General features: G+C 38.9%; 1 protein-coding gene across 2 annotated transcripts in view; it reads left to right on the forward strand.

The window, feature by feature from the left end:
* celsr3 (cadherin, EGF LAG seven-pass G-type receptor 3) overlaps positions 1-15,936 on the forward strand; it is a 109,421-nt gene that overhangs the window by 63,850 nt on the left and 29,635 nt on the right. For both annotated transcript variants that reach the window (XM_067591664.1, XM_067591665.1), the window contains 6 exons: positions 7,577-7,718; positions 9,660-9,780; positions 11,845-12,028; positions 13,207-13,308; positions 13,409-13,503; positions 13,983-14,192. In XM_067591664.1, the coding sequence (XP_067447765.1) occupies positions 7,577-7,718; positions 9,660-9,780; positions 11,845-12,028; positions 13,207-13,308; positions 13,409-13,503; positions 13,983-14,192 (854 nt within the window). The remainder of the gene's footprint in view (positions 1-7,576; positions 7,719-9,659; positions 9,781-11,844; positions 12,029-13,206; positions 13,309-13,408; positions 13,504-13,982; positions 14,193-15,936) is intronic.

Below are 15,936 nucleotides of genomic sequence, written 5' to 3' on the forward strand. Positions count from 1 at the left end.
TAAAGAGATAACTTGGTTTTGTCCATTTAGACTCAGGACTTGATTGAAGCTTTTGCCTCTTGGTCTGTACAGACAATAGTGAGTCTAAACAAGTCTAAGCATTCAGCCGTCCCTGAATTTCACTTAACTTTTAAAAAACATCATTAAATTTTGCAAGTCAAAGCTGCAAGCCAAGGTCAAGGTCATCGAATTAAGTTTTGTAGTGTGTTTCATCTGCAAATGAAGAAGTCGGATGATGGAAGAAAGTGAAAGGGAAGTTGCTAACGAAAGAAAAGTTTGAGCGGAGATTGCATGCAGTGAAAGAAGAATGAGTGAGAGTGAGTGTGTATTGCGTGGAGAACATACAGCGTTAAAGTGAGAGAGCCTCAGGCCGAGCAGCATGGGGGAGGAAGCAGAGAGGCGCTGCTATCCCTGTAGCATCCTGCACCAGCCCGCAAGCTAATGCTAACACCTTGACTTATTAACATGGAGCACACATTCGGAGAGGGCACGCTCACACACACACCCTGATGCCTTCACACATGGACACAATCGCACGCACAAACACAGATGATATGCACAAACTTCCTGTGCATGCACTTATTTACTGTAAATACACACAGCCGCACTCATTATCATTAACTTTCAGCAGCACAATGAGCATTAAAAATGGAGACTGTTTTACAATGAATGTCGCTTAGAGACAAATCAAACTTTAATAAAAGCAGAGAGAGAGAAAAAAAAAAGAAGAGAGAGATGCACTCTGAATAATTCTCTTTCATGTTTGTGTGTGTACTTGTGTGCGTTTTATCCTGGTGCTGAAACTAACTTAATGGGTCTCTCATGCAATTGACAGCGCGTCTGATTCATGCAGTACGGCATCCTGGAAAATACACACAAACACACACACACACACACACACACACACACACACACAGACAGAGAGAGAGAGAGAGAGAGAGATAAGGTTTTGCATGACAAAGCACAGAGACATCTGCTCTCTCATCTCCTTACTGTGTGTTTTTGTGCTTTTCTGAATAAGTATACTGTATGTCAGCCTGTGTGTGTCTGTTTGTGTGTTTTATGACAGTTGCTGCCAGTTGCTACAGGCTAATTCACTGTGGTGAAAATTTGAATTTAATATGATAAATTACAGCCATGTTGATTTATGTCCACTTGAGTTCCCTTAGCTGTTTAAAATCCAACATGCAGAAAGCATATGTTCATAGTTGCGTAACCAGAACTCTCATAACTGCCTTTACTGTAGTAATGAGTAAATTATCTGTTTTCTGTTTTTATGATGATGTCAAAATAGTTTTTGAACATAGCAAGTGCCAAATAAATATCTCTTCAGATAGAGTTTGTCAGAGCCAGTGTATTATAGTAGTTTTTTTTTGTTTCTTTCGGATGGAAGGGTGTGGTGTGCAGCTGCAGTATATTAAGCTCTGTGCCTCTGGGAAAAACGGGAGAGATTTATGAGTTTCAAGCTGTATTTCCTGTGCGTCAACCTACAGTACACCCATATCCTCAAGGTGCTGAATCAGGGCTCTCTGTGACAAATGACTCCTCACCTAGGAATGTCACTTATTGATCAGGTTTGATATCAAAACTAGAAATGTACAGGTACTTGGCACTGTTGTACTGCTATATGAAAAGTATGTTTTATTCTTTCACAGATGAAGTTTTTTGTTTAATTAGAAGCTCATCATGGGTTGAGGAAGCTCTACAAATCTCCTGTTCAGGCTAATGTAGAATACATTATTGTCAAGATATAAATAATGTTATTATTCTCGCCACTTGCAAAGTTGACATGTTTGAGAAACAAACTTGACAGCAAACCTCAATAGTGGATATTTAGTGCAAATACTCAAGTATGACCAAATCCATTCACCAATGTCTGCAATTTTTAAAATTATATAAATGTCTAAAAAAGATTAGTTATATGCAAAAAAAAAAGAAAACCCAGTCAAATCCACAAACACTGATCAATGTCTGAGTTTTAAAAACCAATATCAACTCGCTATTTCTTTTATCCAACAAACTGGTTTAAACCTGTTACATATCCATCAGTTATCAAAACAAACTCCCCAAATTAAACCATTTTAAGATACCTTTAACCTTTATGTCTTTAACCCTGGACATGTTGGCCTTTGTTCAAACCCACTGATCATTAATTTACATCCCAATATTTCTAAAGATGTAAAATGAATCATTCTGAATCGTGCAGGAATGTAATGTAATGATTTAGCTTTAAAGCTGCATCAATTAAATTATGGCCACTAGGGTACAAAAGGACTGCCAGTCATGGCAGTTAGCACCTATTTACAGATCTAGAAGACGAAGAGGAGTATTTTATTCATCGGGTGGACAAAAACATGACTTGAAATCCTGCACCAGCCTGCAAGCTAATTCTATCACCTTGACTTATTAACATGGAGCACACATTCAGAGAGGGCACACCCACACCTATTTACAGATCTAGTAGACAAAAGGAAGTATTTTATTCATTGGGTGGACAAAAGCATGACTTGGAATGAATGCTAAGTTGATTATAAGCTTCTTTTGAGAGCATCTACAACTCCTGAGAAAATATCCACCTATTTACCTAAATGTTCCACCTTCTACTTTCAGTAAATGTGCTGTAAAATAAAAATAATGGCTTAAAAAAGCCAAACAGCTCTATAGAGCTGCATGTAATTGGGTGATACTTCTCACTGAAAGCAACCATACTCATATAACACACAGTCATTTGATTCAGTGTACAACGCTATCATTCTGTTTTCCCACCAACATATTTTTATTGGATGTTTTTGACATCCACAATCTTTCCTCTGTCAGAAAGGAGACAGTTGGATACATAGCAGATGAATGGATGGTTCAGTAACCAGATGACTCAAGCTGATGTTGTGTTACAGTAAAGCCAGTCGAGAAGCTATGAGTCGCATCGGGTGTCTGTGTGCAGCTCATGAGGCATAGAAACTTTTCAAAGAAGCTTCTGGACTCTGAATGTGAAAGGCAAACACATACGTGCACACATGATGAACAACTCTTTGTTCTTACAAGCCCAAGCCTCCCTTTCTCTCCCTGTATCTGTGTGTATTGCCTCTTTTCTCTCCCATATTGTTGTGACAAGGCCGGTGTCATTAGAAGCATCTGAAAACAGCCAAGGCCGTTGTCGCCTCTCTCTGTCAGTTGCCATGGTGAAAGTGTAAAGATGTATAGGGCTGATAGAACATGATTGAGTGTGTGTGTGTGTGTATGTGTGTATGCATGTGTGTGTGCGTGTGTGTGTGTGTGCGCATGTGTGCGTGTTTGAGTAAGAGAGAGCGACAGAACCAGAGAATGACAGAGACGGAGAGTGGGGGATCATGAGATAACAAATAAGCCACTGTTTGTGTGTGTGTGTATAATCATATAATCATACCTGTGTGTTTGTGCGTGAAAAGAAACAGTGAAATGAATAATTGAAAACTGAACAATACCTGTGATTATATTCGCTCTTTTGTTTGTGTAATTCCTGAAACATTTTCAAGCGAGAAGAAGACAGAGAAGCTTAAATTAAATGAAAAAAAATAGTGTAGAAAGGTTTTTTTTTTTAATATATTTTTTGGGGCAGAGATGACAGGAATTTGAAGGGAGAGAGTGATGGGGGGTGACGTGCAACAAAGGTCCTTAGCTGGATTCGAATCACAGACATTGCAGTTATGTGGCATGTGTCTTAGCCAGCAGGCTACCGGGGCACGCTGTGTAGAAAGGTTGGAGGTGGGGGGAAAAGCAAGGCCAGTGTGTTTTCTTGTGAATTACTGTACGTGTGTGTTTGTAGCTTCACAAAGAACAGAATGAGCTCGAGAGAGAGAAAGAGAGAATGATGTTTAAAGAATAGGAGTCATTGGAAATCTGGTGTGTGTCTAAAGCTGTAGCCAAGGCCACAGGCTTTAAAAGCAGAGTGGTTTCTGTATTTTCTATAGACGGACACTTGAAAGCATACCTCACACAGGTTTGTCAGCTCCAGAGGGAGGGATACAGACCTCAACAAGTTGCGCACACACTTCAGTCACACTTCAATTTATAGAGACGTCCTTCTATTCAGTGCTGTGAAATTAAAAAGGCAGCCTGAAAGCAGAAATCACTTGCTGAAGGATGGGAGATGATTGTATAGTATGCAAAGCAGAGATTTTTGTTGATGAAAAAAGTCAGAATGATCAGTGTAACAAAATGGAATATCTTGTTGCAAAGATTAGCTTGTTTTCTGTTTTATACCTGATGTTTGGTATCAATATGTAAGGAATTTGTGCACTCAAATAGTTGTATGATTTAAAGGGGGGTTATGAATTATTGTTGTGCACGACTCAAATATGAAATTATTTGTCCAGCGACATAACTCATGAGAGAATTTCTAATAATAGGGAAATAGTCATCTTTGTTGGCCACACAAGAGAGATTGTTATTGATCTTAATTATGATTTTGCGAGGACATAGGTCTTTTAAGGTGTGACTACTTGTTGTTGGTGGTTATGGCTTGCATCAGTTCTTGCATAGCTAGTCTCTGTGGGTGACTGGTTCCTAGAGGTGAGTTTTGATAGCAAATGGTGGGGGATGTCTATCCAAGTTGTGCTATCAGCTCAAACTGGGGTTTTAATTGGTCTTTCCATGTTGCTGGCTCTTGGAGATCTTGAATTGTCAAAGGTGACAGGGTCAGTGGTCTGGTTTAGGGGCCATGCAGGAGATGAGGGGTTTTCTTATCTCGATCGTTGCTGTTTGCAGGATGTGGTGTAGATGGTCTGGTGAGTGAGAAGTTTGGAAATCTCACTGATGTCTTGTTGGCCAGCATTCCTGGGGGGTTGAAGAAAGAGCTGGTCCTGTTGTTTGAGGGTTTCTACTGCCTGCGTTCAAATCATGAGGGGACTTTCCCCTACAAGTGATATAAATATTAACATGAGTTGTTCAGAAGAATATTTGCATTATGGACAGACTCAAAAAGAAATAACTTTGTATTTAAAAGCATGTGCTTTTCTGACATGCTTAACATAAACCACATATTTTCACCCCTGAGTTGTACATGTGAATGACATTTTCACAAAGCTAATACTAGCATGTAACTGCAGATGGGAAAAAGCCGACATGTGACCACGGTCCAGAGAGCACAGGCCTTTGAAATCACACTTTTACGTGACTGTTTTTGTAAAAATGTCTTATAATCACATTTTATGAGTAAAAGTTAACTTGTTTGATTATATATACCTACAGTACCGTAGTATAAACACAAACATTATTATATTGTTGGGAAGCATTGTAGATAATGGATGACTGTGGGCATGTTTGAGGTTTTTTTTAAATCGTATGAATCGTACAGCTGTAATCATCAACATCTTTATGTTGTATTGAGATTCTTAGTTTTAATATCTGATGTCTATGACAGAATCTTGGAGAAAAGAGTCTTTTGTTTGAGGCATTGTTCCATTCTCAAGCTTTTGGTTTTACTTTAAACTTACGACGGTTCCTGATGATGGTTTCAAAGTAAAACTGAAATCTTGAGGGTGAAACAATGCCTCTGTCCTTTATTTGGTGTAACCTCACTCTTGATATGTATCAGTAATAAGGTCTTAGTTTCTTACACGCTGTCATGCGATCAAAGTCAGTGGTGTCAATGTCTTGTCGCTAACATTGTCATTTTCTGTCACTTTTTACAGCATTTAATACAACAAATACCTACAATCCAGAGATCCGCTACATCATCAGGATTCAGTGTTATTAAATTATTATTAAAACCAGTCAGTCATCTTTTTGTCTACTCATTCCTTCTTAGCCAGCCTGAATGTGATTTATTGGATTTATTGCTTACGTTTCCATCCCAACATGAAAGTGGGATCTTGTGGTGCAGCTTAGTTCTAATATTTTAATCCAACAATTAATACAGGTACCTTAAAGACAAAATACAACAATTATCCTCTTTTTAAATGAAAAACAGGTCTTGGTTGGAGGCCTTCTTTATTTGTGCTAAATACACCCCAAAGAGTGTGTGAAGCACTCTGCTTTAGTCATTAGATTAAAGAGGGGTTTTATGTGCTGGCCTGTATTACCATATAAGAGGCTAGTGTGTTTGTGTTGAGTGTCTGGGGATTGCATTGAAGTGTGCGACGGCTTCGTTCACCACGCTGCACCAGCGCACACTTAAGTGTATGGTGGGAATGTGTGTGTTGTACGATGTTGTGTTGAAGTGGCTCGTTTAGCAGTGTTGCAACGTGCTGTCTCGGTTTTTATTGAGGCACTTCTCTGTGTTATTATGGTAGAGAGGTTTTTAAACTTCTTCTCCCATGTTTTCACATTTTTTAACTCACTTTTCTTTGATTCAACCTGATTTGGCTCCCTTCTTTTTTTTTTTTTTTTGGCATGCAGAGTTATTAGCAGCAACATGCTTCCTGAAAATGTATGGGCTGTTATGTGTGATCACACAGAGATTTTAGTGATATTAAAAACATATTTTATCGTCCTTGAACTTTGTTCCTTGAGCTGAGATCTTTTGCTTTGAGCTGAAATACCCTGTTTTTCATGTTTTTCACTTTCATGTTTTCTTAACGCTCAGCCTGTGTTTGTTTGAGCTATCTGTGCGAAATTGATATAGATTACAATGTTTTTTGAATTCCCTCTCTCAAACAGTGGTGGTAATTTTCTTTCAGAGGAAGCTTTGTGTGACAGAATTGTAATTCACAGTTGTGGCTTGTTTTTTAGAGGCTCGCCCAGCCGGAGTATGTAAGGGAGACGTTTGTGATAATCACTGTTTGATGTTAGAGATGTGTACTTGTGAACTGACAGGCTGTTATGTTTGGTACACGGATGGGAAACGAAGCGGTGTTCTGCATAATTTAATTTCAATAGTTGTTGTGTTGTGCTCTCATTTTATGATTGTATGTATGAGGGAAATTCTTCACGGCAGTTTTGACTGCTTGTGTCTTCTTTTTTGTGCAGTACTTTCTCTGATTATTTTTTTTTTTCATTAATAATTATTTTCAAAAATAGAACTTTAAACTGGAAATGTTTATATTTGATATATCGCAAATGTTTGTACTGAACATTTCTGCAAAACTGCACCGTCAGCTTATTTCATTTGTACTTACTACAATATCTGTCCCTTGCAACTAAAGCATGATTAACATTACAACAGCAATTCAGAGTAGTTAAGGAAAAGATTGAGGATTTGTTTAATCACAGAAAAGGTGCAAAAGCACTTATTTTATATATTTATGTATATAAAAAATGTTATATAGTATCTTTATAATTATAAAGATCTTTCCCTAAAGATCATCATGGAAACCTCAGTCTCCAGTATTAAAATCCTGACATTTGTACTGTCCAGCCATCCCATCCAACCACCTCTCTGTGACGCTTCTTGGACAGAAAAATAGTGTATTTTGCCAGTGAGTGTAAGAGAAGCAGCAATTACATTTCATCCAACGTGTATTTGGCAAAGCAAATTAGCTATATATAAATAGGTGGTGTTTGTATTTGACTTGTAGGATGGCAACCGCTGCACATATCCACTCCAGCCAAAAACACTTTGACATTAATTTTATTCTCCCTCTCTCTCTCTCTCTCCCAGGTTACTATGGGAAAGGCTGCACTGATGCTTGCCATCTGAATCCATGTGAAAACGAGGCTCAGTGCCACAGGAAGCCCAGCTCTTCCCATGGATACATCTGTGACTGTGGAGACAACCACTATGGACAGTACTGCCAACACAGGTACACACACACACACGCGCGCACACACACACACACTCTCTTACACATGGACACAGTTCATTCAACATTTGAACTACAGTTCACCTATGAGAGATGCCAACACAGTGTAAAGCTCTTTGATGCTGCCTGTAGTCCGGCTAAGCTCTGTTCAAGTGTGTGTGTGTGTGTGTGTGTGTGTGTGCGTGTGTGTGTGTGTGTGTATGTGTGTGTCTTGGGAGCTTTAGTTCAGCCTTGTTGTCCCACATCTCCAGCCTTGCATGTAATCCACAGTGGGATGAACGTAGACTTAGTGTAATAACACACACACAACACACACTAAAGTTATCTGTGTGTGTGTTAAACTGTGTGAAACGAGCGTGACCCCGACCTGACCCCACGCTCCCTTCCTTCCTGCCAGTGAAATCCACAGAGCTTTACTGTGATCTGTTCAGTGTGTGAGTGTGTTCGTCAGATGTTCGTCTTTGATCCAGCGAGTGGGTGTTTTTCGCAAAGACACACATTATCGACTGCTGATGAAATATACGTACGTCTCTCTATCTCTTAATTTCCCCTGATGTTCCTCAGTCTCTCTCTGCTCAGCTTTAATTTGGCCTCTTTCTTCTTATATGAAGACATCAACTTTGGAATTCTGGCTCATTAACCAACTTCTTTGATAGGCTTTCAAGTAGAAGTACCACACATTTTCAAGTAGCAACTTCTCAAATATAATGTGCTGATTTAAACTTGATTAATGGAAAATAATGAATGTGTTCTTTAACAGCAAAAAGTTATTGTTAGCTGCAGCCCTGCTACACTCAGGTGACTTGCATCTCGAAAATGAGAATTTAGCTCTGAAGCTAACATGGTTAATAATAAATAATGAGGTGACAGTTTTAAATTATTTCTGTCGTTTTACTTTTGTTGATTGTTAAAATTATTGCAACATTTCTATAGTTGAAACACAATGTTTCTGTGGCAGATTTAAGAAAGACTTCTCTAAATTGTATTTACCAGAGCACAGCCAACGCAGCTTCCTAGTTATGATTAGACAAAGCATTCGACTCTCTAGATGTACGTGTCCCCTTTAACCTCTTTAAGCAGCCAAAAATACACAGCAGGGACAGACGCTTCCATTGGAAAGCCGATTCTGTCGGGTGATGTAATATAAAATCTCTAGAGAAACAGTCAATCCTAATATTTTACCAAGATCACTGATATCTAAATCCTCGCTCCAAAACTCCACATAAGAGGCGGTAAAGAGATGCACAGAAGAATCTGCATTAACTGTGAGAAGTGCTGATGACTTCCTCAGTGATCCTTTAGACACTGAGAATAGATGGAGCGCACACTAAAAGCGGAAAAGAGAATGAAAGAGTGAAGTGACGTGAACGACAAACCAGAGTGACAAAATCTCAGGTGTTCTTATCAGGAGAAAACAATCTCCAATGAATTTAAAATGAATGAATAGCTGTTTAACAGAAGTCAGTAGGAGGAAGAGGAGTTTTTCTCTGTATCTGCACCAGCAAAACTGAGTTATTGATTTTTTCATTTTTTTTTAATTTGTGAATCTACACAGAATATATTACAAAGCATTAAATATGTCCTTCATATTTTGTATAATGATAATTGCTTTCTGCGACTGTGCATATTCTAAAGTGTTTGCATAATGATTTATCTAGTAATAAGCGTTTATTCTTTTAACTTGTGTCCTGACCCCTCACTATTTTTTCTTTTCTAGTTATCTCCCTCCACCTTTCAATATTAATATTTTCTCTCGTTTTGATCCCTCTCCATCTTTTCTCCTTGACTGCCTCTCTTTGCTTTCATCTCTTTGTTCTCAACTCATTAGTTAGTCAGAAATCAGAGGGAAAGATGCTTCCTTTGAAGAGTTTAGAAAAACATTTTAGAAATATTCTCTTACTCTCTCCATACTGATTCTGCCCTCTTTGTGTGCGCTTGTAGGATCGATCACCAGTGTCCCAGGGGTTGGTGGGGGTCTCCGACCTGTGGACCATGTCACTGTGACACCAATAAAGGCTTCGACCCTGACTGTAACAAGACCAGCGGACACTGTCACTGCAAGGTAAGAAAACACACAAACACACACGATGCAGCTTTGGGGCCATGTGCGGTTAGAATGCTAATTTATGTATCACTTTGCAACATATAAAAAGTTATTTGAGCGTGTTTTTACATGGGTAGTTGACAGACTCTCTTGTATAAAGTGTATATTTTTTATACTGTCACATTGAACATAAATACTGATAGGATTAGAAGGATTTCAGTGCTGTAAATCTATAGATCATTTTAACCCAGACACACGGTAATCAGCTCGCAGTCTGATAGACCTACAGGCTAATCCAGTCATACCGACATCAACCATGAACCGATGATCATCCCCACGTATTGACATTTCTGCCTTGTGTGAATATGTGTGTGTGTGTGTGTGTGTGTTGAAATGTTTGTGTGTGATCAGTATGTTTATCCCAGCCTTAATCTGACATTTGACCCTAATCTTTAATCTCTGATATTGACCTCAGATATAAACCTGGCACATACGCAGAACACACACACACACACACACACACATATATCACATACACACACTGACCTTAACCACTGACCCAAAAATCAGCTTTTTACCAATTAGGGACAGGGCTTTTGTCCCCAATTAGACAAGACATCCCTAATTAACTGGTCTTAAATCTGAATTTGTCCCCAAAAGTAGCCTATGACAGACCACATACACACACACATACATACAAAAAGCTCTTTATCCTTCCTCTATAAAATACTTAGCCATAAAAATGAAGATTGAAATAAAAGCTTTTTCTCAGTTTGTCATGCTCACAATGTAAGAATGTTTTCATTTAGCCCTCAGTACAACAGTACAACACAGTACATAACGTTCACATCAAGGCTGACACAAACAGCTCTGTATCCAGTATCACAGTGTACATCTTAATGGCGGCTAGCAGTCACCTTCTTTGATGCATTTAATCTGCCTATACTGCATTAACACTGAAGTAGATGATTTCTTATCAGCAGTTCAAAAAATATATATTATTTTTAAGGTACAATAACCAGAAGAACATAATTGAATTGTGTTAAACTCACATTTCTCATAACCACTGTTGCTCATTCCCTTTTGTGAAGTGTATTTGATTTTTCTTCCATATGTTGTTCAAGAACATTATCATACTCCCTCCTTCATCTGCATCTGTGCATTTGTATCTGCATTTGTTTTACACCATAACGTAACATCAGATTAACTGTAAAATTCAACTGTAAACTGCAGCTAAAAGCATCTACAGGCTGACAGTCTTGTGAGACATAATTCTTTTGTGTTTTTTAATTACGGGCTTTTCTTATAGATCCCCTCCAGACATGTTTTAAGACAAAATACTCTGCTTTGAATAATAATTTGTGTTGATATTGTTTTTTCCATAACAAAGTTAAATTACCTTATTAAAATTACACCTACCCCTTCTTCCTCATTGAAACATCTATGAATATGCAAATATTGAAACTTATATGTAACTACTAGACAAAGGAAGTCTCCTACTTCACTGTAAAGTCCATTCTCAGTATATGTGCACTGCAGGCTTTAAGTTTCCACATCACACTTGGTGTAAATTGCATATCAGACCATGATAAGCTTCGAAACTCGTGATTTCACATGTCGTGCTTGTACATACACGTCTTAAACTTTAAGGTGAGCGCAGAGAAACTTTATCTCTTCAGTAGATTGATCCAAAAACAGCCTGTGCACATACATTACATCATTCAGTACAATGAAGGTCACAACATCCAAATGAAAAACAGAAACAGTGGTGCTGCACCATCGTCCTCTATCGTAGCACCATCGCTCTCTTGTTTCCAAGACGCAGGTTTAGCAAACAAATAAACAGCTGCCCTACTTTGTGTCTCTGCCTCTTGTACACATGGTGTATGGATGGTTGCTCCTGTGTTCTTGCCTCTGTTATACTAGCGTCCTTTTTTATGTCATTGTATAAATCTTGCCCTAATGCATGTGGTGATGTAATCGCTGACACTATTTTTGGCGCTGTGACATTTTACATTTGTCTGACAGAGTTTAATCTGTGTGCCTACTTGTGCGTACTTTGTCCTCCGTGTGTGCATTCAGGAGTTTCACTACCGTCCGCGGGGCTCTGACACCTGCCTGCCATGTGACTGCTACCCGGTCGGCTCTTTCTCGCGGTCATGTGACTCAGAGACCGGCCAGTGCCAGTGCAGGCCCGGCGTGATTGGTCGCCAGTGCAACGCATGTGACAACCCCTTTGCTGAGGTCACAAATTCAGGCTGCGAAGGTGAGAAGGACAGACTGATGTTTCTCAGTTGATTTTTATACTTTAAGCATTATTGTTTCCACACATGTTTGTCTGTTAAACTGTGTTATTGATCACCAGGACAGCTGCGACCTTGTGTTTCTTTATTTGATTATCTCCTGTGTTTTAGACCTTTTGGTCAAACATGAGAAAATGATGCATTTAACTGCTGCATTTAATAATTACTCTGGTTTACCCAACAGGGAGGCTACATTGTTCATTCATTAATTCATCCTTGTGCTCAGCATCACGTCTGCAGACATTGGATTTAAAAATTAAAAAAAAAACATGGAGAAATGAAGCATCTCACTACTGCATTGTGTTCTTTCCAAGATAACAGTGAGCTGCCCAGCGGGTAGTGATTACGGGTTAAAACAACATATTTGTTATTGACTGAGGAACTAAATCATTTGAGGAAAATGACTTGTTCCAACAACTGCTAACAACTAAAAATGAGACATTACCTTGCAGCTCCTTTATGGTTCATGGACAAAAATTGTTGGTTTTTGGACAATTGTTTGTAAAGCTGGATTAAATATGAAAGCTTTGTTAGTGTTGTTCTCCAACAGTAGCCAAAACCCTTTATTACCTTCTTAGTTTCTTTAGTAGAGTTGCCCCTAGGCTAGTTCTAGACTACAGAAAACTGTCTTTTATCATTTTTCAGAAGATGTATAATTTTCCAGATAGATTTAAAATCAGTATTCAAACAGAGTAAATTGTCCATAAAGACGAACAGATATGAATGAAAATACCGAGGCACTACTGAGCTCCCACTCTATTTAATCATCTCTGTGTAATCACAGATTTCACTTCTTATGCTATTTTGGCTTTCAACACTGTCATGTTGACTTGTGTCCAAACCTAAAATAACAAAGAAACTGTTAATTATATTCATTGTCTATTTAACACCTTCCAGTTAATTCTATGTCTCTGTTTTTCTCTTCTGTGCAGCTTTGTCACTTTCCAGTTTCCCCACTTGTAATTACTTCCTTTAGTATGTAGCTGGTGTTGTATTCTCTCACTCTCATTTTCATTTTCTTCTCTGCAAGTCATAAAAAAAGCATTTCCACATCATTAGTGACTTTTTGTTATGTTTTTAATGGAAAACTTCAGCAAACTGATAAGGATGATTTTGAATGATGTTCTCTCTCTCTCTGCAGTCATTTATGATGGTTGTCCAAAGACCATCACTCAGGGCATCTGGTGGCCACGAACCAAGTTCAGCCTGCCCGCTGCAGTGCCCTGCCCCAAAGGCTCTGTCGGTCCGTACACACTCATACCCTTATACATTTAATCAATATATGCTATGTCCTTGTGAGAGGATATTAAATATGTACAACTTCTTGTTTCTCCTCCTTACAGGTGCAGCCATCAGACACTGTGATGTAGAGAGAGGATGGCTGGAGCCAGACCTCTACAACTGCACCTCCCCTCCATTTGTGGAGCTCAATGCTGCTGTAAGTAGATTAATACACTGATACCAGTAAACACAAGTCTTCATGCATCCTAAACTTGTTCCTGACCTGAAAAGTGCTGAATCGTAGCCAAATCTTAGATGTACCTGTTGATTTGAGGGAAAAAAAGGAATAAAGCTGAACAAAGACATCAGCACCTGAACCAGAGTCCAGAAATAATGGTTCTGGTTTGCCTTCAGTTTTGAGCTCTTGTGTCTGTTGCCTTATCCATCTCCAAACTGTTGTCATAACCCTCTGATCAAAACCTACTTGGTTCTTAACTCTTATATTTAAAACAGGAGTCTGACCTGTTGTATTCTGTGGCAGCAATGATCAGAAAGAGCACATAAAATAAAAATACATTTTGTACAATAATGTTTTAGTTGTTCTCTTGTTTGAAAATTGTAGGATAAAATGTCTGCGTTCACATGTGAAATACTCACATACAGGTTTGCTTCTCTTGTGTCTGTGTTTTCATTTAGCTTGATTCCCTGGAGCGTAATGAAACAGAGCTGAACACCATCATGGAGAAGAAACTCGCCCACCAGCTACGTGACGTCACCGAGGCAACCGCCCGACTCTACGGCAACGACTTGCAGATCGCAGAGCGACTGCTGTCCCGCCTCCTGACCTTCGAGACCCAACAGAGCGGCTTCGGACTCACCGCCACGCAGGACGCACACTTCAATGAGGTAGAAAGAACATAATGTTAAATTCTCCTTTTCAGTCACCCTTTTCATTTTGAACACAGACACATTCGATGTCAGCAGGTGTACAGCTGAAGCCTTTTTTCTTGCAGTGGTATGTGGTGGAACAAGTAAAGATGTATTTGCCAGTAACTGTTAATGGTTATGATGCACCTTATTGTCCAAATCCAAGAGACACTTCTGGGAATAGAATGAACAGCAGTATTCTCACAGGAGACAGCGAGATTCATGGGAAAAGGTCAAAATGGAGTCCGATTTGTTTCTCATTATTGTTCCATGTTATCAAGGTTAATTTTTAGTTGCATTGATCTTTTGAGGATTAAAAATGAGCATCATAGTACATTTACTGCATAAATGTTGGTGAGAGGTAATTAAAGTTATGTTCAACACACACCAACTGTGCAGGTTGTGAAAGGTTGTCTGAAAGACAGAGAGTGAAGTGTGAAAGACAATAATCGGTGTGTGCTGTCGATGTGAATTTGTGAAAATATAAACATGTGAACCATGTGAAACTGTGAAACTCATCACTGCCAGCTCTGTCTATTAGCACTGTCAGACGAGACAAGTGTAACCCAACAAGCTGATCAACAGTTTGTAATAGTAGATTATGGAGAACATCTCCAACCATGGTAAATGTATCAGTTTTTGTGTTTTAATTCTCTCCCATCACAAACATGACTTTAGCTTTAAGTCATTTTAAGGACTATAAACTTCTAAATCTGCACAGAATCTAGTAGAAGACATAAAATATCTGCTGTTGTATGATTGATATATTGGACCTTCATGGTGTTACAGACCCGGTGAATAGATTGTACAATGAGATGTCTTTTCTCTGAAATGGGAGGTAATGTTACTATGGCGATGCAGTGACAGAAGCTCATGAAATATTGCAGCATGTCATCCGCCCATATTAACTGACAGTCTCGTTTTACCTGATACGGTGCCCGTCGCAGGAGCAGGAGCTGACATGGGATCATTTTAGCATGTTAGTGTTTTGACATACGTAAAGGCGCTAGCAGACATCTCCGTATCATTTTGCTATAAATATTTACCCGTCAAATTTGGCTGACAAGAAATAAGTTGTCCATACATGACAAGTAAGTGGCTGAAGATACAAAGTAGCCCCCCTCCCTTCCCCCACTTACCCTTTAAACTACTGTTTCAATTTACTGGCTCATGTGTCAGTAAATGACAAATTGCTTGTTACTGTGGTAACATCCATCACCAGAATATTAAATCTTTTTTTCGTTTAAACACACATTGTTGCACGTTGCTTCAGTACCAGCAGTAGTGGTAGTAGAAGAGTGATAAGGGACGTTCGTGGTGCTGAATCTTACATCAGCTGATATTTTAACTAATTTATTTTCAGCTGATGATTCAGTTCCAGCTCATTCATGCAGCTGGGAGCTGATTTATTCATATTTAATAGGGGCCATGGTGGGCAGTTAAAAAGCTGTTATTTTGGCTTTCATATTTCTCTTAAATATCTGCAGTTGACACAGGGAAGCATTTAATAATTTACGCTAACAGGGAGGATTTTAACCACCTAATGACAACAGTAGCAGTCGTTGGCACACCCTGCTTTGCTGAAGCAGACTAAGCCATTGATAATGTCATTGCAATACAGCTAACAACAGGTTGCTATAGAAACTGAGTGGCTGTGGTAGTAACATCTGGTCGTTTGAGCAAAAGAATGGCATCTGTGTCTTCATGTGATTCTCGTGGCACG

The sequence above is a fragment of the Thunnus thynnus genome, chromosome 6, assembly GCF_963924715.1.
Source record: "Thunnus thynnus chromosome 6, fThuThy2.1, whole genome shotgun sequence".
Lineage (NCBI taxonomy): Eukaryota > Metazoa > Chordata > Actinopteri > Scombriformes > Scombridae > Thunnus > Thunnus thynnus.